This window comes from Sceloporus occidentalis, unplaced genomic scaffold (genome assembly GCF_023333645.1).
Source record: "Sceloporus occidentalis isolate IW3139 unplaced genomic scaffold, rSceOcc1.0.p SCAF_3, whole genome shotgun sequence".
Lineage (NCBI taxonomy): Eukaryota > Metazoa > Chordata > Lepidosauria > Squamata > Phrynosomatidae > Sceloporus > Sceloporus occidentalis.
The window spans coordinates 30,993,294-31,014,467 of NW_028316983.1; the positions used below are offsets into that span (position 1 = coordinate 30,993,294).

General features: G+C 41.1%; 1 protein-coding gene across 1 annotated transcript; it reads left to right on the forward strand.

Moving 5' to 3' along the window:
* Nucleotides 1-240: 240 nt before the first annotated feature.
* On the forward strand, nucleotides 241-17,427 carry LOC149315730 (apoptosis inducing factor BLCAP). The gene is made up of 2 exons (XM_089513963.1): nucleotides 241-517; nucleotides 15,706-17,427. The coding sequence occupies exon 2, from the start codon at nucleotides 15,734-15,736 to the stop codon at nucleotides 16,103-16,105; it is 372 nt and encodes a 123-aa protein (XP_089370089.1). The 5' UTR covers nucleotides 241-517; nucleotides 15,706-15,733; the 3' UTR covers nucleotides 16,106-17,427.
* Nucleotides 17,428-21,174: the final 3,747 nt, after the last annotated feature.

The window sequence follows — 21,174 nt, forward strand, 5'->3', positions numbered from 1 at the left end:
TCCGAAAGCAATTAAAAGGGCAACGTTTGGGGTGGGGGACCACTGACGCAACGAGAAGAGTCCCGACGCCTCTCCTCATGGAAACGTTTCCCTCATGATGCCAGGGATATTTTCCCTTAAATAGCCGCTTTCCTCCCCGCCCCGCCCCCTTTTTTGCATATTCATGAGGCGGCGCCAACGGCCCTCCATCAGGGGCCTGTAATTGACAGTTAAGCCTTATAGGTCGAGGGCTGTCTACAACGATGCCTGCTCAAAACAAACCAAAAAAACCTTGCCTCGCTGCCCCTCGAGCGAATTGAGAGAGATAATAAGACATTTATGGACGACACGGAGCAAGGAGAAAGCCTGGCTTGTCGGAAATTGTGGTGGGAGTGCGCTTGGAGTGAAGGCAGCGAGGTAGACGGCCCGTGCCTGGGGTCCTGAGGCGGCGGTTGCGGGGTCCTTGGGAGCGCGAGAGGAAAGGGGATGCCGGGCAGAGCGGCCTAGAGGCGAGGCGGCGCCATGGCGAGCAGCGCAGGTGAGGCGATGTTAAATCCGGGAGCTACTAGTACAAATGGCAGGACTTGCCCATAGGGAATCATTGCAGAATACTTGCCTTATGTTTCCCTATGGGAAAGCCTTCCCCTATGATGCTTCCCTAAGGGGCAAGGATTCTCCAATGATTCTTTATGGGCAAGTGCTGGCCTTTGTTTTAGTGAAGTCGAAGGCTTTCACGGCCGGAATCCATAGTGTTTTTTGTGGCCATGTTCTGGAAGAGTTCAGTCCTGACGTTTGGCCAGCAATCTGTGTGCCCTGAAAAACACCAAAGTCAAGACCCAGCAAGTGCAGATGGAGACCAGTCAGGGCGAAGGGGGTTTCCCAGCAGCAGGCAGTAGATCGCTGATTACATAGACACCCTGAAGCCTTGCCATTCAGCAACAGACCAACACAGAGATTAACTTGGAAATCACTTCCTCTCAACCAAGGGCCACACAGTATATATATATATATATACACCCCACTCACTTCCATGCCAGCGTCCTCTGAAGATGCCAGCCACGGATGCTGGTGAAAGGTGAGGAATAAACTCTTCCAGAACACAGCCACATAGCCCCCAAAACCCCACCAAAAACTATGTACATTCCTGCTTCGAAATGGAGGGCATTTTGGAAGTCCTCCTGGGCAGAAAGCTGGAATGGAGGGCATGTCCTGGAAAAGGAGGACGTGTCTGGGCCCCAGGGAGTCCAGATGGCAAAACCACGAAGGAGGAGAAGGACTGCAAAATGTGATCTTCAAGAATAAGGGACCAAAAAAAGCTAAAAACACTCATAGAAATCCGTGCTTCTTAGCCATGCTCCAAGCGGAGGGCCAGTTGGAACGGGTGAAATGTAGGACATGTCTTGGAAAAGGAGGACACCTGGTCAACCTGGGAGGGAGGGAGGGAGAAGCCCCACACTCTCCTAGGGATACTCGTCCTTTGTGCCCTAATAGCATCCCCACCATATAGTACCTTTACTTGGGGTCGCAGGTGAGGATGGTAAACTTGGGCTTCTCCCCCACCTTCCTCCTTCACTTCCATGAAGTACAGGTCGAGTCTCCCTTATCTGGAATCGGGAGATCCAACGTATTTCAAAATAACCCAGATGGGTGGCAGAGATAGTGAGGCTTTTGTTTTTTGAGGATTGAATGTTCTTGATTTCAGGCACAAAATTATTTTAAAATATTTTATGGAAAATTGTGTCTTGTTTAACTTCAAGTCATTTCCAACTGACAGTGATCCTAAAGCAAACCTCTCACAGGGATTTCAGCCTTCTGTCAAGGAGGAATTCCAAAACATCATCCATTTGGAGCAGGACTAAGAAGCATGAATTTACATTGATACGTTGTGCTTTTATTTTGCAATGCCCTACAATGTCCTTCATTTTGCAGTTCCTTGTCATTCTTTGCAGTTAGGACATTTGTTCACCCTGGTTTTGCCATTGCCTTCCCTTGAGGCTGAGAGCATGTGATTTGCCCAAGGTTGCTCAGTGGGTTTTTGTGGCCAAGTGGGAGTTTGAACCCTGTTCTCCAGAGTCATAATCCAGGGCTCAAGCCACTGTGCCAGCTGGCTCACTTCCAGGTTATAGGTATAAGGTGTGTACAAACATAAATGAATGTTATGTTTGGCTTGAGATCCCATCTCCAGCATATCTCATTATCTATACATGGAGGAAGGGGGAGAGAAGATCGGAGGGAGGAATATCAACAATCTCAGACATGCAGACGGCACCATACTGCTAGTGGAAAACATCAGTGACTTGAAACAATTACTAAAGAAAATCAGAGAGGAAAATGCCAAGGGAGGCTTGCTGCTGAATATAGAGAAAACAGAAACAATCACCATAGAGCAGCTACAGGAAATCAAAGTAGACGATGAGAAAATTGTAGTTAAAGATTTTCCATACCTTAGATCAGTTACTGATTCAAAGGGGGATTGCAGTCAAGAAATCAGAAGAACACTAGGATCGGGAAGCACTGCTATGAAAGAACTAGACAAGGTTTTAAAGTGCAGATATCAAGCCAAACACCAAAGTTAGGATTGTCCAAGCCATCATATTTCTCATAATCATGTATGGATGTGAGAGCTGGACATTGAAGAAAGCCAATAGGGAAAAAAATTAATCGTTCTAGAAGTGGTGCTGGAGATGAAGGCTGAGGATAACATGGATGGCCAAAAAGACAAATGGGCCATTGAAGAGATCAACCCTGACCTCTCCTTAGAAACCAAGATGACAAAACTGAGGCTGTCGTGCTTTGGTCACATCATGAGAAGGCATGACTCAGAAGAGACAGTAATGTTAGGAAAAGTGGAGGGAAATAGGAGAGGAAGACCACATACCAGATGGACAGCCTCAATTAAGGAGACCATGGCCATGAACCTGATGGACCTGAGCAGGACACTTGAGGACAGGGGGCTTGGAAGTGTCTCATTCACAGGGTCAGCTTGAGTCAAGGCTGACTCAAGGGCAAATTAGCAACATTATACAAAAACTCCAAAATCAAAAAAAAAACCTCGGAAATCCAAAACACTTTTGGTCCCAAGCATTGTGGATAAAGGAATCTGTAACATTCCTTAGAGTTTCCCAGTTAAGGTGAGCTCAGGATTGGCAAATGGAATTAGTTGCCCCATCACCTCCTCATTCAAAATATGACTAGCATATGGATATCCTTGCCAAGAATTTTTATCTGGAAATATTACTTTATCTGGAAATATTTTATCCCTGTTGTTGCCTTTATTAGTTGTATGACAGTTTTCCGTTCAAAGCAGCACCTCAGGCAGCTCACAGAACACTGAAACTCAGTCAGAATAGTCATATAGAAAATGTGTAAACTTCAGAAGCACACCATATACATTAAAATATTTAATGAATAGTTATGTTGTATTGGGTAGTGGTTTAGATGGACTTTGTTTATGTGTACTTTCATGAGTCGTGTGTGTGTGTGTGTGTGTGTGTGTGTGTGTAGTTCAGAAATATATAATAGGTTAGGAGTGGGGATAAATATTGCTACCCAAGTCTATCTGAGGTTAAAAGATAGCTAAAACCTTGTTTTCTCTTAGATGCAAAACTGGCACATGATAATGCAGCTTTCTGTACCTAGAGGAATAAGTGTTTCTAGTATCTGTAGCTATTTTATCTGGAAATAGTTATTTTTATTTTGGAAATATAGCAAAGAGAGAATGATCTCTACTGTCACATCTTCTTCCCATGTTGATTCTTTATTTATTAAAAAAAAATCACATTTGTTGTATTTACACTCATTTAATGTATCAAGGGGTAGAGAAGAAGCAGGCTAGAGTCTCAATATATCTATCTGTTTGTATGTTTGTTTATTGGATTTATATCCCACCTTTCTCCCAAACTGGGATTCAAGGCAGCTTACAATTTAAAAGAACAGTACAATTGAAAACATACAAAAAGAACATTAAAATAGAATTACCTACATACATAAAGTCAGAGTACTCTTTAAGTCCCAAAACACTGCCTTTGTGAGATAATCGGAGGAAAACACAAGGGACCACATAGATGTTTGGTTCCTTGGACTGTGTGTTGAATTTGAATCTAGGAGAGCTGAGCCCAAGTCTTGTGCTCATCCATGGATATGTTTGATGATTCTTTGTTGTGTTAAAAGATGAACAAAACAAAGGTTGTAATACACTTACATAGTTGTGCTTTATCACAGAATAACTGACAAGACCTTATGCTACTTTTACCTTAACTGTTCTTTTTAAAGAGAGATTCCCTGTCTCTGATTATTCCATTCCTGCGTATCTGCTTTAGCTCCTTCTATTCTATCTTTCAGCTTTCCTTGCCTCTTTTGCCCTCCATGGATTGACCTTCTTTGGCATCTGCCTGCATATCTCTCTTCCTTGGATACTAATGTAAATGTAGGAATTTCTCCACCATATATTGGCATTGCTTTAAAAAAGTGTGCATGAACTTCTTGACAGAGCTAATTAAGCTTTCAAAGAATACCTTTGTACCATATTTCGTTTGCTTGTAATTAGCTTGAGGAAATGTGTTAAATATTCTTGCTCTCATCTTCTAACGTATTCTGTAGAAATTGATATATTTTTAAGCAAAGCAGCCTAATAAAGAGGGTGGCTCACAGTGTATTGTTTCACCCACAATTTTCAAGATCCTTGTAATTTCATATATATTCAATTCTCATACAAGATAGTGTCTCTCTCTCTCTCGCTCTCTCACACGCAAGGAATATTCAGAGATGGTTTTGTCAGTTCCTTCCTCTGAAATGTAGCCTACAGCACCTGGCATTTGTTGGCAGCCTTCCATCCAAATACTAACAGGCTGACCCTATGTTGTGTATAGTGTATATAGGCACCTGTTAAGATATTGTTATTCTGTTCCAGAGTCATACTTCAACACTCAAACCACTACACCACACTGTGGATCCTGTTAAGCTGTACAGGATACCAAAATTATGGGTGGGGAGTTTTCCTTCAGTGGAACTATTGTAAAGTATCTATCTTTGCTTCATTCATCCATAACAATCTGAAAGGACATCTGCATTTCCTGCTGTAGTCCTGCAAATATAGGGAGTAAAAAAACAAAGACAGCTTGATTGTAGAACATGGAAGCCTAGTTTAAGGACAAAACTTCAAAGATTCAAAACATTTTCCATTGTTGTTTTGGTGGTTGATCTTTGGAAGGGAAGTCACTCAAGGTAAGCGCAGAGTAGATTGATATAGGTTTTTGTTCCAAAAGGCTCAGTTTTACAGTAGAACAGATTGTGCTTTGTCAGAAGGAATGCAGAAAGTCAGCTTTGTGACCCACTGAGCTATCTGTCTTTTGTGCACAATGCTGTGGGATTACATGTTATGGAAGATCCTTAAACAGTGGTCATACTGCCTTTATTAATTGGAAACTGTACTATTTAATGTAGTAGTGAATATTTCCCCCCTTTCTTCATATTTGTGTTCACAACAGTGGAAGACCCTGTTTAGGTGCATTATTTTAATTTGTTATCACCTAAACACTTAAAATACTAGAATGTTTTTCTAGTTAGGAAAACTGCAGTATAATTATGTGTCAATTGAAGTCCATAGCTTACACTTAAAGTGTTTCCATTCTCTGTGTGGTTGCTGTGGTCAAACCGCATGCTATAAACGCTGATAATATGATTTATTAAAGGAAAAGGAGGGGAACCTTTGCCAACAAGTGTTTTACTTTATTGATATACCATAGCTGCACTGGCATGAAAACTCATAGAGAGGATGCGGTTTTTTAAAAAGTATGGGTAAGGGTTATTTAAAAGTGACAAGTGTTGTGAAAGCTTCACTGAAGAAAACTGGGAAATGGAACCCAACTCATCAGTTGTGACGGAGTTGAACATGCATTAACCTATTATATTTGCGATCCCTAAAGGGGGAGCAGCACTTTCGTTTGCTTGGTATTATATTATACAGCTGTTTTGAGATGTTCCTTAATGTGGCCTCTAGGTACATTACTGAAGTACAGATAGTGGTTTTACAGATGCATAAGAACGGACGTGCCCCAGGCAGACACTTTAAAGTAGTTGAAATCCATATAATAGCAACTTGTAAAATTAATGGTATATGGAACACAAGGAATGGTTTTAGTAGTATAGCGGCTTTGTACTCTATTGTATGCAACAGCCAATAGCTAATAATTTTTTGCTAGTTTTCCCTATTAGTATGATTGGTGTCACTTTTATTTCTGGAAATGATCAGTAAAACAGTTATTATCCTTTTATTTCTAATGTGCATATTTAAAGGTTTCAGGTGGCACCTTCTGCTTTGTTCTGTTCTGCTGTGTTCTCTTCTTAAAGCCAACTGGATGTTCTTTCTCTAAAGATGGAGTGGGAATCTTGTTGGACTGTAAGTCCCCAGCATAGTTAATGATGAAGAATGCTAAGAGTTAGCAATGTCTGAAGGGCCACATGTTTTCACTACTGCTGTAAGTCTCCTGATAGTTAATAGCTTAGATGGTGCTGGCAGAGGCTGAGAAAATAGGATGTTAACTGACATGATTTCTTTACTCCAACAATTTAGAGTCAATAAATATACAGCTTTTCAGTCTTCACTTACTCATTATTCATAAGTAGTGAGTAGGATTTGGGGCATTGTGTGTGTAGAGGAGAGAAGTAAAGAGAATACTAGCCATGGTTTGTTCCATAGTAATCCTAGATGCTGATCTCATTTGGTTGGCCTGTAAGTGTTTCCAGGTTGTAAGTGAAGTCCAAATTAAATCTGTAATGGAGAAGATCAAGTTAGTAGAGGAAGTCAAATTAGACAGAAATTGAAAAATTACCTTTTTTTAGATGTTTGTGTTATGAAACAAATACTATTTTGACAGGTTGACCGTCTACTACCAAATATTTTCTTCTTGGAGACATAATGTGAGATTATGATAAACAGTATAGTAGATTATAATTAATATGTCTCAGCCGTTATGGCATAGCTAAGATTAGTGATGATACTCAGAAGGTATTATAGTGTTAGAGGGGATCTGGACTCAAAAATCAGCTTGGTATTGTCATTTATAGGAGTTAGGCTTTCTTCAGTTTACATCAGTTCTATTCTTATATTAGCATTTCAAATCTTCACTCTTCTCGTTTATATCTTGACCTTACTATTCACTTGAAAGCTTTATCAAAGTAAACTCAGGCCTTAGCATTGCTTGTATAAAAGGCTAAGAGAAAATTGTTTTGTTTTTTTTTTAAAAAAAAAAAAAGCTGAATGCTGTCTCAGGAAATTTATTTGTCTGATGAAATGAATGAAATGTGGAATCCTTAAATGCACCAGATCCTGTCTGATCTTGGAAGTTAAGCAGGGTTATCCCTGGTTAGTACTTGAATAGGAGACCACCAATGAATACCAGGGGCTGTAGGTTATATTACAGAGGAAGGAACATGCAAAATCACCTCTGAATATTTCTTGCTTAAGAAACTTATGAAATTCATGGCATCACCATAAATCAACAGGCAACTTGAAGGCGCATGTATGTGCACACACACACACTCAGGAAGTCATTTGCCCATCTAGCTTAGTAGTGTTCACTCTGGCTAGCCAAGAATATCCATGGTATCTGCCCTTTCCCAGCTGCCTAAAACCCTTTTAATAGGGAATATCTGCAGTTCAGCCTAGGACAGTGGTTGCATGGTTGCAAAACCATGTGCTCAGCCAAAGCTGTGTGCATAAGCATTTTCTTGTTTTAAAAACAATAATCTGTGGGAGATAGTAGGAACTGTCTTTGACAAGATGGCCAGAAGAAAGAATGGACTTGAAGTGTTAAGTCAAAATGTCACCAGTTTAGGGGAAAATGTAGCTTACTAAAGTACAACTTTTAACTCAACATCAACAAAGTACTGAACAAAGAGAATTTCAGTGCTGTGTAACATCAGTAATACACTAACCTGCAAAGCGTTCATGCCATGTAGCCCAGGCTTGACATTCCACTAGTGTTAGTCTCTTGTTCCTGAGTCATTGGATTGCAACATGATCAACAACTGGCACAATACTATGACTACTTCTGACAAAAATGGTCTCTCAGACAGCCCTCAGTGTGATATTCCTCACACATTTGAGCTTGACAGTAGTGCAGAGGGAATGACAAGTGGGATGGCTCCTGGGAAGAATGGTATCACAGCTGAAGTGCATGCATGTGAAAATATATTTTAGTGCATATCCATTATGGTTACTTTTCCTGTAAGAGGAAAAAGAAAACTCCAGAGAACATGGGCAGCTGGGATAGTGTGTTTCCATTGTGGTCTCTAAATGGATTTCTGCTCATAGGATAGTCCAACCCACAGAAGCAGGGAAAATGGCTTTTATTTTATTCCCCCCTGTTGTTTATTGTTGTGTGCCTTCAAGTCGTTTCCAGTTTCCAGCAACCTTAAGCCATACCTATCACTAGGTTTCCTTGGCAAGATTTGTTCAGAGGATGTTTTCCTTTCCCTCCTCTGAGGCTGAGAGTGGATTACCCAAGGTCACCCAGTCAGTTTCCATGGCTGAGCAGGGATTCTAATGCTGTTCTTTGGAGTTGTAGTACAATGCTCAAACCATTTGGCCATGCTGGCTTCCTCCCATACCTGACTTTTGGCAGAAGTTGACAATAGAGAATCAGAGATATTAATCAAATCCATGAATAATCAAATCCACTATAATCAAAACCACAAATGTGGAGGGCTGACTGTATATCATATCCATTTAGCACCCTAGAGGAAGCACTTGCCAGAATATTTGATAAGGATGCTCATAATAATTTTCTGGTTGAGCGTTCCCTCGGGCACACTGAAGCTTCAGACCAAGCAAAGCAACAAATGATAAACGTCTTTCTGCACTAGCGACAAGAAAAATGCAGAAGACAATGTAAGATAATCTGCTCCTGTTGATCTGAGCGAGGCATTTGATGCAATCAGCAAGGTGGGACTCTGCAAGATCCTTAGATGTTTCAGAGTTAGTTAGCCTTATCTGATGTTTCCATGGCAATATGCATAATATTCTCCTCCTTGACATAGTCATGTATAGTAGCTTTTCTGCTACTGCATCTCCTTGCTGTTCTTTCTTATCTCTCTTCTCTTCAAGAACCTTGCTCTGCTGCCATGGTAGAGAAACGTTATTTACAAACAATTCATTGCTCTTTATTGACAGATGAGGTCAGGTGTATGATTAGTATTCTCCCACAGAAGTCCCATGTTTCGTTATGGATAGCCTTAGCAAAAGGACAGCTAAGAGGCATTATAATATTCCTCTTGGGACTGTTTGTATTGCTCCATTTCCTTTATAATGACAATACTTCCAGATGCGCTGATGGGAGCAATTGTGCAGCACTGAGCATAGATAATGTATCCAAGGACAGTCTCACTGATGGGAATCTATTCTCAGGAGCCCAGAGGTTGTCTAAACACTGGTGCAAGGGTTGTGTCCTCTGGATAGTGATTTCAATTGGGGAGGAAATTTATAAAAAAAATACTTGATATCACACTGGGCTGGTGCACAAGACAAGATGGCTTCTTCAGCTTCAGAAAGAGAATGAATATAAGAGGCAGGAGATCAGTCATTACCTATTATTTGAAGACCCTCATTTTAGCACCTTGGAAAGATTCTGGTGATGCAAGATTAGTCACGTTAATTAAATATAACCATTCCTCAATTAAAAATATTTTTAAATGTTTATTTCTGTCAAATTGAACTTCAGATTAAATGTCATTTCCCCTTCATTTTCTTCAGAATGCAGCACCAAATAATCTTGGAGTGCCATGCTCTGCCTTCCAATTTCTTTTTTTAATTTTTGATATTTTTAAAACTAAAAATGTCCCCCATTCTCCAGTTATTTATACCCTTGGCCTGCTTTAGGCCTAGAAGACGCCTGTTTAGAACCTGTACTAAGAGAAATGCAGGATATAAATTAAATAAATAAACCCAGAACCAAACTGTAAATTGACTTCCAGATTATTTGCTAGTTCAGCAAAGGTCTCTCTGGTTCGGTGGTTCCCAACCTGTGGGTTGCGACCCCTTTGGGGGTCGCAAGACCCTTTCACAGGGGTCGCCTAGGACCAGCAGTGAGGCAGTGTGTGTGTGGGGGGAGCCTAGAGCTGCCTCTCCAGAAGCTTCTCAGGGCTGAGTGGGAGGCAGAAGTGGCTCCTTGGGGGGTAGAAGGAGGAGGCGTTGCCTGGGAGCAGAGCCTCTTGCCGGCAGTGAAAAGCAGGGTCTCCTCCGAATGGTCCTGGCCACTTCCCTTGGCTCCCTCCCTCCTCCTCCTCCTCTTCTTCTACTTCCAGAGGAGCCTCAGCCCAGGTGAGCTACTCATTCACACTTTTCTCTCTCTCTCCCTCTCTCTCACACACACACTGCACTTTGAGACCCCTTTAATTGCCCCGGCTCAGTGCTCTGGAATTCTGGTGTCTTTGAGGCATTTAGCCTTCTCAGTCAGAGAGCTCTTGTGCCACAATAAACTACAATTCCCAGGATTCCATAGCACTGAGTCCTGGCAGTCAAAGCAGTGTGTTTTGGACACAGAGATCCTCCTGTTGTGAGTTAATGAATGAATCCAGTCCCTAGCCTTTATATCTCTCTCACACACTGCAGGAATAATAACCCACTTTGAGACTGCTTTAACTCAATGCTAGGGAATCCTGGGAATGCTAATGTTCGGGAGACACTGAGACTTCTCTGTCAGAGATGGCTCTGAGACCACAATAGACTACAATTCCCAGGATTCCCCAGCACTGAGCAGTCTCAAACTGGACCATTTCCTCAGTGTGGATGCACCTGGTGAGGCATTCTGGGCACTGCAGTTCAACTACGTTTGGAGGGTTATGTGACTCCCTGTCAGAGATAGCTCTGGGGCCACAGTGTACTACAATTCCCAGCATTCCCCAGCACTAACCAAGGACAATTAAATCACTCTCGAACTGGATTATTTCCTCAGTGTGGATGCAGCTTTGGTGAGGAACTCTGGGCATTTCAGTCCAGCTATGTTTTATTTCTGCAGTGTATTTTGGACCAGAGAGAAAGTGACCAGACATCCTCCTCCTTTTCCAGGATATGTCCTCTTCTGTCAAATTTCAAAATGCCCTCCATTTGGATCATGGCTAAGAAGCATGAATTTATAATTACATGGGTGTTTTTAGCATTTATTTTTGGTCATGTCCTATATTTTTTGCTTGAGTGCCCTACATTTTGGGGTGAGGGCATTGGTCACCTTGGTCAGAGAGCTTTACAGGGGTTTAACTGCCATTCTGCTGTTGTGCTGGAACAAATCACCATTCCCAGAATTCCATAGCATTCAGCTGAGGCAGTTAAAGTGGTCTCAGACCAGATTATTTCTCCATTGTAGATGCAGCCCAAGCCTTTTGCCTCTCTTATGCCTGACATTTCAACATACAACTTCAAAAACACGATACAATTCTTAAAAATCCTGTTAATACAAAAATTAAAAAACAACTAAACCAACTTTAATTTAAAAGAGGTCTATCATATATTGTAGTGTAGTGACTTGAGTGTTGGGCTAGGACTCTGAGAGACCAGAGTTGGAATCCCCACTCAACCATGGAAACCCACTTGGTGAACTTGGGCAAATCACACTCTCTCAGCCTTGGAAGACGACAATGCCAAACCCTCTCTGAGCAAATCATGGCAAGAAAATCCTGTGATAGGTTACACTTAGGGTCTGCCGTGTATCAGAAATGATTTGAAGGCACAGAACCACAAAGTGGAACAGGACTGGATCCAGAAGGTTCTGGAATGCTGTGAGAAGACTAAGACCATCGGAAATATGTGTTTTCTGATGGTCTTAGGGACCGAGACACCACTCCAATATGGTTGGGGGTCACCACAACATGAGGTACTGTATTAAAGGGTCGCAGCATTAGAAAGGTTGGGAACCACTGCTCTGGTTGATCTGAGGAGAGGAAATATGGCAAAATTACCCCCTCCCTAAAAGATTGGCGAAATGAACAGTGAATTCTTATGTCCAGTTTCTATAATTCCAGATTTAAAAATATGTGGAAGGATCACTGGGATTTGGCTGTATTTGACATACCTGTGTCCCACAATATGTAGTAGAGAGATCTTGTAGCACCTTTGCAAGTAATTAGAGAAAGAAGTTGGCAGCATGAGCTTTCGTCGATTTAAATCTACTTCCTCAACTGTCTCCTAGTTGTTCTGCATTCATAATCCAAGAACTCTGTTGATTCTTCATGCCTTAAGATCAAGTTACCAAGGCAGTACTTGTGGTCATAATAAACACTATATTCAAGGAACGGTGCTTATATGATCCTTTGTATTGCTATTTTCAGCTGTTCATAGATTGATCAACAAGGATGGGAAGCTGTAGCTTTTCTGTAGAAAGATAGAAATCTCAGTGAGTGTGGGAAGGGTGGCTGTGGTTGTAGCTGATATGGGACAGCATTTTCTTTTAAATACAAATTGCCAACAGTGTGTAGGTTTTGTAACAATGTTTCTGTCTTGCTGTAGCAGCTGAGCCTTAATGCAGCTTGATATGGATAGGGTTGCCATTTCACGGTGGTGGGCGGGACTTTCCCGGCCCCTGGGGGGCGTGCCCGGTCCCGTCCCGCCCCCGGGTGGCTGCCCAACTCTGAGCTCCCAGGGCTGCTGCCTGCCTTCTATAGAGTGCTGCCTGTGAAGCATGGCTGGAGCAGCAGCAGGAGGACTGAACCCAGCAGGGGCGGGGTCTGCTGCACTGCCCTGCCTCTATTGGCCAGCCCTCTGCTTCCTTATTTGGGCAACATCCATGCAGGGAGGAATTTGCATTCAGGCAAGCTGCTTCCCCCTTTCTCTTTCCCCTCCTTCTCTTCTTCTTGTTACTCCGTGTTTTTTTCTTCTCCTCCTCTTCCCCTCCTCTTCCTCCTCTCCTTTTTCTTCCCCCTCCTCATCTTCTTTTTCTCTTTCTTCCTCTCTCTAAGCCCCCCTCCTCTTCTTCTCAGGGGTCCAGGGCTTCTCAAGGCTTTGCCCCCATTAGAAAAGAAAAAAGGCTTTGGATCTGTCCCATAAATCCCTCCTAAGTTGAGACATACCTGGGAAAAAGAGGGGGCGAGGGGTTTGGGGGGGTTGGAGGGGGCAAGGAAAAGGAGGAAGGGGGGGAAATTGCTAAGAAGGCTTGGGAGTGAGAAATGTAGTTTTCAATGGCACAAAGGACTGCCTGTGATCTTGCAAATGCTATGCCTGCTTGGGAGTGGGAAATGTAGTTTGCAATGGCACAAGGGACTGCCTGTGGTCTTTAAATGCTATGCCTGCTTGGGAGTGGGAAATGTTCTTGTAGAATTTGGGGGGGGGGGTGTTTGGCCAGAAAGAGAAGTACATTTCAGCCTTCTGTCTAGGAATAATGCCAAAATGTCCTCCATTTTGAGCATGCCTAAGAAACATGCATTTATATTAACATTTTAAAAAAGTATCAATTTTTTCATGTGTCCTCCATTTTTTAAAAACGTGTCCTACATTTGAAAATGTGGCCCTACATTTGTCCTACATTTGTCCCAGTTTGGAGGTCCTGCCTTATGGCAACCCTAGATATGGAGCATTTGCTAGCTTTGAAATTATTATGATTGGCCAATTTAATATGCTTCCATTATATGAGTGGAAAATGAATATCTATTAATCTTTCTCAAACCCTCAATAGAGTATTACACAGCCACCTTGAAACCCATTTTGAGAGAAAGACGAGATGCAAATCACTTAAATAAATAATTAAATAAATAGAATTTAATAATTAAATAAATAAGGTTTTAACTGAGCAGTCTCTGGAGCATTCTCCCACTTCTACCTAATAAGCTGCTAAAGAACTTTTTACCATTTCCTTTTTGTTTTGAATGTAAGATTATATTAGACAGTGCAGCTAGCCACTAGGACATTAAGCATGTCAAGCAGATATGTAGGATTCCCTTTGGATGCAAGATCAACATATGTCAACCATTTATTTCCTTAGATTTGCTTATTGCACTACAGCTATGAGATTACACCTGTTAAAATGTGCTTTCTCATGCACCTTTTTATAGTGTAACACAAACCTATATAGCTTGTGACCCACCAAGCTAAACAGCTTACTAGAAACATATGGCTCATTTTTGCTATGTGCATGAGATAGGAGATTTCAAGTGCCTGGAACACTACAGTGCATACCTAGGGGCCCTTCTTTGTTGTAGGCTATCACAGGTTCTGGATATCAGATGTGATAACAGCTCTCTTTTCCCAGGATGGTTTCAGTGAGTTAAAATTGTAAATGTGATTTCCATGTTCATCGTATTCTTACAGGCTTGGGTTTGTTTACAGTTCTGTATTTCCAGAAACAAGAGCTTGAAGCTGCAAATGATTCATCCCATTTCTCTGCCAAAGCAGTATTATTTCTAAGCTAATCTTTTTCTAGTGCTTCACATTTGAAAAAAGGTATAGTGGTAAGCTTCTAAATCTGGGTGGTTTCTGCTAAAAGCTCAGTGTAGAAACAGTTCAATGTGTGAAGGAGAATGGTTTCCATCTGCCCTGGCCCTCAGTTATTCATTTGTAGCATACTAGTTTTCCTGTACCACATTTTGACTTTTCCTTTCTAATCTCAGCTGAATAAAAATAATAATTTGTACAGTGCCATTTAATGAGGTAATTGTGGTAAATGTAAAATTCTCATGACTCCCTAGCATGGCAGTCCTAAATATTAAGTCAGTATCTTCTCTAAGTGACAGATGAGGCCTTTAATATGAGAGGTCATGGTATTAGGCAATCTGCTTAGCTCAGGGGTAGGCAATCTTTTTGAGCCGGGGGCCGGGTTGCTGTCCCTCAGACAACTGGGGGGCCGAAGCCAAAAAATAAATAATTAAGTATTTTTTTTAAAAATTAAATAAACCAGGAAAATGTAGGACAAAATTTTCAAATGGAAGACACTTTTTTTAAAAAAATGGAGGACACGCAAAAAAATTTTACTGATTTTTAAAAAAATGTTAATATAAATGCATGTTTCTGAGGCTTCTATAGACAATTGCTCCCCAAAGGCCCCGGCGGCCATCGGCGGCAGGACTGGGCTGGGGCCGGTCCCAAGGCCTCGCCGGGCCGCATCCGGCCCGTGGGCCGCAGGTTGCCTACCCCTGGCTTAGCTTAATACATGTGGTGAAATTTGAACCAGCAGTTTCCAGGCTCTTACACTTGGATAGCTTACCAGTCTCCAAATTTGGGGGAAGAATAAAAAGTATATTTGTGCCTATAGGGTACAGTTGTTTCTTCCCTGGAAGCTATTGTCTTGGGGATTATCACTTTGAGTAGCAATATTGTAAAGAATTCAGCTATCATTTCAATTCAGATAATGTGTAAATTGAAGCTGTCAAGTAATAGCATAGTGTACACTGGCATAGTCTTTCATCTTTTAAAAAGGTTTATGTTAAAATTACAATGCACTTAAATACAGGGAGGAAAATATTTAGCAGGAACTAAAGATATTGCAAGGAGTGCATTTGCCTCCTGACCATTCTTTAGGGGGCTAGAAAAAGTCACAGTTGGGGCTTGGAGTTCCACAGGTCAAGGGATTGAAGTGGCAAATGAAAAAGCAAGAGTGTATGAAAATTAAAGCTGTTGCTAGTTGTGCTTATGTGGATTTGTAGTGTGTTATCGGTTGGATTATTAATAAATACAGATTGTAAAATGTTTGAGAATTAAATTTGCTGACTTATTATTTTTCTTCCTCTCTCCTTCTCTCCATCAAGACTTACTCATACATTACCACACAGTTTTATGAAGCCTGCTGATCCAAATTCTGAAGAGTTGAAGGCGCAGAGGAAAAGTTTCACACTGCTGCTTTGTATTGCTGGCATCACTGTAACACCCCGATCACCTGACACCATGTACTGCCTCCAGTGGTTACTGCCTGTTCTCCTCATCCCCAAGCCCCTTAACCCAGCCTTGTGGTTCAGTCACTCAATGTTCATGGGCTTCTACCTACTGAGTTTCCTGTTGGAGCGGAAACCTTGCACAATCTGTGCCTTGGTCTTCTTGGCTGCTTTGTTCCTCATCTGCTACAGTTGCTGGGGGAACTGTTTCTTGTATCACTGCTCTGGCTCCCAACTGCCTGACTCTGCTCATGATCCCAACATAGTTGGCACCTAAAACCTTCCACTTGGTTGCAAACTTCTCTTTTTCCCCCTTTTCTTTTAAAGGGACAGTTTTATGGGAAGGAGGGATTCTAAGGCATATGATTGGAGAACAAGCAACCTGTTTGTATGTCTGGATTAAAGTGTTTCATTCACGATCACCTGCACTTCCAAAATTTGCCTGTAAAATTTTACAAATGCTGTTCATAGTGATAACCAACATTGCTGTCTGCCCAAGGGTAGTTTCCCCACCCACACCCACCCCTCCTGCCTTCTGTATTGTCTGAAGTTGGTCCTCCCATTTCTGATTTGGTGACGAAGACATCTGATGAGTACTGCCTGACATCAGGATACCAACATCAGCCTTCTGGAATATGTCACCCAATTCTGTTGAGAAAGTTGGAAAGACTTTTCTCCATCTTGTATTTGATAAACAGTTATTGTTTATTGCTCTGAACATCTGAGAGTGAACTTGCAAATGGCTAATAAGCTTGAAAGCTTTGTGAAGCCAGAGGCTGCTTAATCATCTGAGCAGGCCAAACAGGAATGTGTGTGTTGCCAGAAAAGCGTTCCAAACTATTTATCTGCATAGATCATAGCTCAAAAATTCCAGAGTCGTCATGATGCCACTTTTACAGCACAGGTGCTGAAGCTTGTCTCACCCCCTCCCCTGCCAAAAATCTGCTGTTTACAAAGGTCTTAGGTTGGGAAGAAAGCATGCTCTGCTATAATGTTTTGGGGTCCTTTTTATCATTCTTGCTTATGAATTTTAAGCTCTCGGTCTTTCTACCTTAGAAAAGCAAAGGGGGTTCAGGGATGGGGGACTGAATGTGCTAGGATTGAGATGGGACGAGTGGACTGCTTTCCAGTATTGAATTGGAGCTGACACTTGAGCAAAATGTTGCTTTTTTCTTTGAAGCCAAGAGTATTATTCTGTCATCACAGACAGAGCTACTGCTCACATATATGGGAGGAAGAAAGTGAGAGATGTATCATAGTTCCCCCCCCCCCCCCATGTTCAGCTTTTATTCTCTTGCACATCAGCAGTTTCCAGAGAATATCTCTTCTTTCTTCCCAAGGGAGGGATTGCTTGTGGGAAACATAAGCTAGCCCTGGGAGGATAGCAGAAATACCCCTTTTCCCTATAATTTTTCAAGATTATCTTTTTGTTTTGCCACTCGTTTGGCTTCGCACAATCTTCCCTGGAGGAGCATTGCTGAATATTTTTTTTCTCCAAGGGAAACCAATCGTGAAAGCTCCACAGAGAATTTTTATTTTATTTTATTTTTGTTCATTGCACAGCTGTTCAACAGGTTTAATAAAGCTTTATAAACTTTGGTCTATGGGTTAGTGCCATTTGTGATGCAGTCACTCTTACTGGACTAAGGCCTCTGAGATGGTAATATTTTTAACTCCTTGTTTCCTTTCTTTCTCCCCCAATTTATCCTTCTGTTCCCAGGATTATTTGCTTGCAAGTTGAAACAAGAACTGAAGTGAATATGAGTAAGTCAGGAGTTTTGGAATTAAGTACAGCTGGGAATAGGCTATGTGAACTTTCTTAAATTTGTAGAAAGCAACACATAGTTGGAGCCCAAATCATAGCATGGATGCCTAGTGATAGGATAGTGGGCCTTTTTTGTGTAATGGTGTATTTGTTAATGAAAATGTCAAAATCCAGGTTTCCATGAAATCCAAAAGTTGAAATTTCAGAATTCAGATTTTGCAAATTAATGTACCTTTTTTGTGCCCCAGTGTGAAAGTCTTATTGGGATGGAAGACAAAGTTAATATGCACGGAAATTATTTGGCAAGAACTTGGTTGGAAGCTAAGAATGGAGGAGGGGAATACACAGTGGAAACAGTCGGCATGATGGGACAAGGAGAGAAGGGGCACAAAATGGGAGAATGAATATAAAAGTATTTTCTCCTGACAGTTGGAACACCTGCCCAGATATTGTTGGGAGTGTCACCAGTACACTTCCTCATAATGAAGGCAGTTTCACTAGATAACCAATTTTCGCCCTCTGACTCAAAAGATAGCTAGATAACCTATGATTCTAGGCACAAACAGACCCACTTCACAGTGACCTTTGGCTAAGAAAATGCACTTGGCAAGCCTTTTACAAATGAGGCTGAAAAAAGAAAACCTTTGTTTCATTCTAGCTTGTTAAATGCCCAGTATTTTACCATAGGACTTTGTTCCTATCACCTTTTTTGATATTCCCTGCTGTTAGCTTGCATTAGACTGGCTGGGTAAAGCCTTTTATTGTTCGTGCAAGTTTTTAAACATATTTTCTGTATCATGGAACAAGAAGATGGATATCAACAAAATATTGGCTTCATGTAACTATATGTTTATGTTTTGGGCAATTAACTGTTCATGCTTCATAATTTTAGATGTTCACATAAAATTGGGGAGGGACATGGATACTCATTGCTGTTCGGAGCTGATGAAAGCTAGAGTCAAAAAGCAATTGGAGGGCCATAGCTTTCCCAACCCTTTTTAAAAGCATTTCTTGTATCTACCTTAAAAATATAGGCATGCTAGTTTTGCTTAAGTCGATTAACATAACTGGGATGGATTGTGAAAATCTAAGAGAATGTGGTGCACATAGTTTAGTCCCAAACAAAAAAGACACTTTTTGTTGTGTGCCATCAAATTGTTTCTGACTTATGACAGCCCTAAGGTGAACCCTTTATAGGGTTTTCTTGTCGAGATTTGCTCAGAGAGAGTTTGCCATTGTCTTCCTCTGAAGCTGAGAGAATGTGACTTGCTAAAGGTCACCCAGTGGGTTTCCATGGCTGAGCTAAGATTTGAACCCTTGTCTCCCAGGTCCTAGTCCAGCACTCAACCAACTATATACCATGCTAGCTTGCCCTCCATTCATACGTGATGTTTAATTTTTTAATTAAAGCTTAAAATGAGACGTTTTGATGTGGAATGTCAGCTTCAGTTACAAATGTTTAATACACAAAAAATTAAATCCTGTTAAATTTTGAAATTTCTCTGTGGATTGGATATAAGACTGTGTGAAGAAGCCCACCTTTATTAATGTTTGCTCAAAGTATGCACATTATTTAAATGAATGCTAATGTGTACAACATACAGTTAGATGTTTTAAGATTGCATAATACAAGAAATCCTGCCCATACACTGAAGCTTTAGCCGTTTCATCTTGAAACACTGGAAGAAAACTTTGCTACTTTTTATTCCCTGTACACATTAGAGTAGACTGTTTGTAGAAAAGATAAATTTAAAACATGAAATGTAAAGACTACTCAGTTCCTTTTGTAACTAATATCCTCCCATATACAGTACTATTTGGACTGAGTGTTTAGCACACATTTGCAGACCTGTATTTTATAAAACTAAATACTTAGTAAGTACATTATTGGAAGGGGTCTTTTATAATTATTTGTACAAGTATACCACACTTACCAAAGCAGATGTATTCCTGGGCTTTATTTCTATTACAGAGAGTTTGGTACCAGAGGCAAAACAACATTGATTGATTGATTGATTGAAATTTTATTTATATACCGCCATTCCTGCGATCATGGCGGTTTACAAAACAATAGTAGAAATACATTACAGGACAAGTTACAGATTATAAATAAGAATTAACAGCAAAAAAAACCCTCATATAAAACCATACACTACTATACATCATTAAAATCCGTCGTTAAATCTACTCAAAATCGATAAAACAGTCTAAAAATACGATACACAATACACAGGAGAAAAAACAATCAGGACAACAATCTCCTGACAATACTAGCTACACACCCTCTCCTCAGTCTCCCTCCCTCCTGAGAATCCGCAACATGGAAAGAATAGGAACAGGTTACTACAGCACAAGAAGGAAGAGCAGTTCCACATGTTTCAACAAACTTGTTATTAAAAACTGACAATATGCGCATGTGAAATGAGACGACCAGTACAGATGAACCTTTGCATAAGTAAACAAAGACATTTTGAACCTTTTAGAGATGACCTCTTGGAAGTTTATTCCAAAATGCATCCAAGGATGATTTTTTTCCCCTTTCACCAGCCTCCACCTTAATCTTATCATAGACAAGGTTTTCTTGGCAAGATTTATTCAGAGCAGGTTTGCCACTGGTCTCTGAGGCAGAGTGTGTGACTTGTCCAAGGTCCCCCAGTGGGTTTCCATAGTTCGTGGGTTCAACCCCTCAGCTCCCTCTCAAACCGCTACACCACATTGGCTCTACATGGAAAGTGTGCCCATTATCCTGCATTGGAACTTGGTATTAACAGACATTGCAGACAGGAGTGGCACTGGGCTTGTCTCAGTTGTGTCCAATCTGATATTGAAGACTACTGAGTTTTCTTTTCTTTCTCAAGTTACATTTCCCATGGTAATACAAGTGAGGTGGTGGAAATCCTGCAGTTTCCCCCATCCCTGCATTTTGAGGCTAGAGGTAACAGCAGGATTCATCTGTCCCTTGCACACTGCTTGCCTTCTGTGGGGTAATGGCACAAACTGGACCAAAACCCTCACCACATCAAGCCTAATTGGAACATCCAGATTCAGAAGGAATGTGCTACTGAACAGTAAGTAGTTCAGGCCAAGCAGAGGGAGACAGTTGAACAGAACTATTTTATGTTCTGTTTGTGGACTTCCAGAGACCGATAAACCTTGACTGGATGAACTTTTCATCTAGAACAATAAGGTGGTTCTTAGGTATTTGGTCAGGGCTGGGCAGACTTCAGATATCTACTTTTTCACTTGAACCCTAAGGTCTGCCAACCACTGCAAAAGAAAGATGCTTAAATTAAAGCAAAGGGTTTTAATTTTTGTTATTTAGAAGAATGGAATATATACAGAAACATTTCCCATGCATGATAAATAATTAGCTTTCTCACCAACATCAATCCCATATTTTCTAAAATGGGGTGGAGGAGCTCTAAACCTCAGTATAACAATGGGATGTGGTCTGCATTGTGAGTCTTTCCATCTCCCTGCCTTTTCAGATGTGGCCTGACAAATTTTATTTTGTATTGGGAAGCACTCTACTTGAGGGCACAAGTTTGCCTGCTGTGCAATTTCACTGACAAGCTAATGTG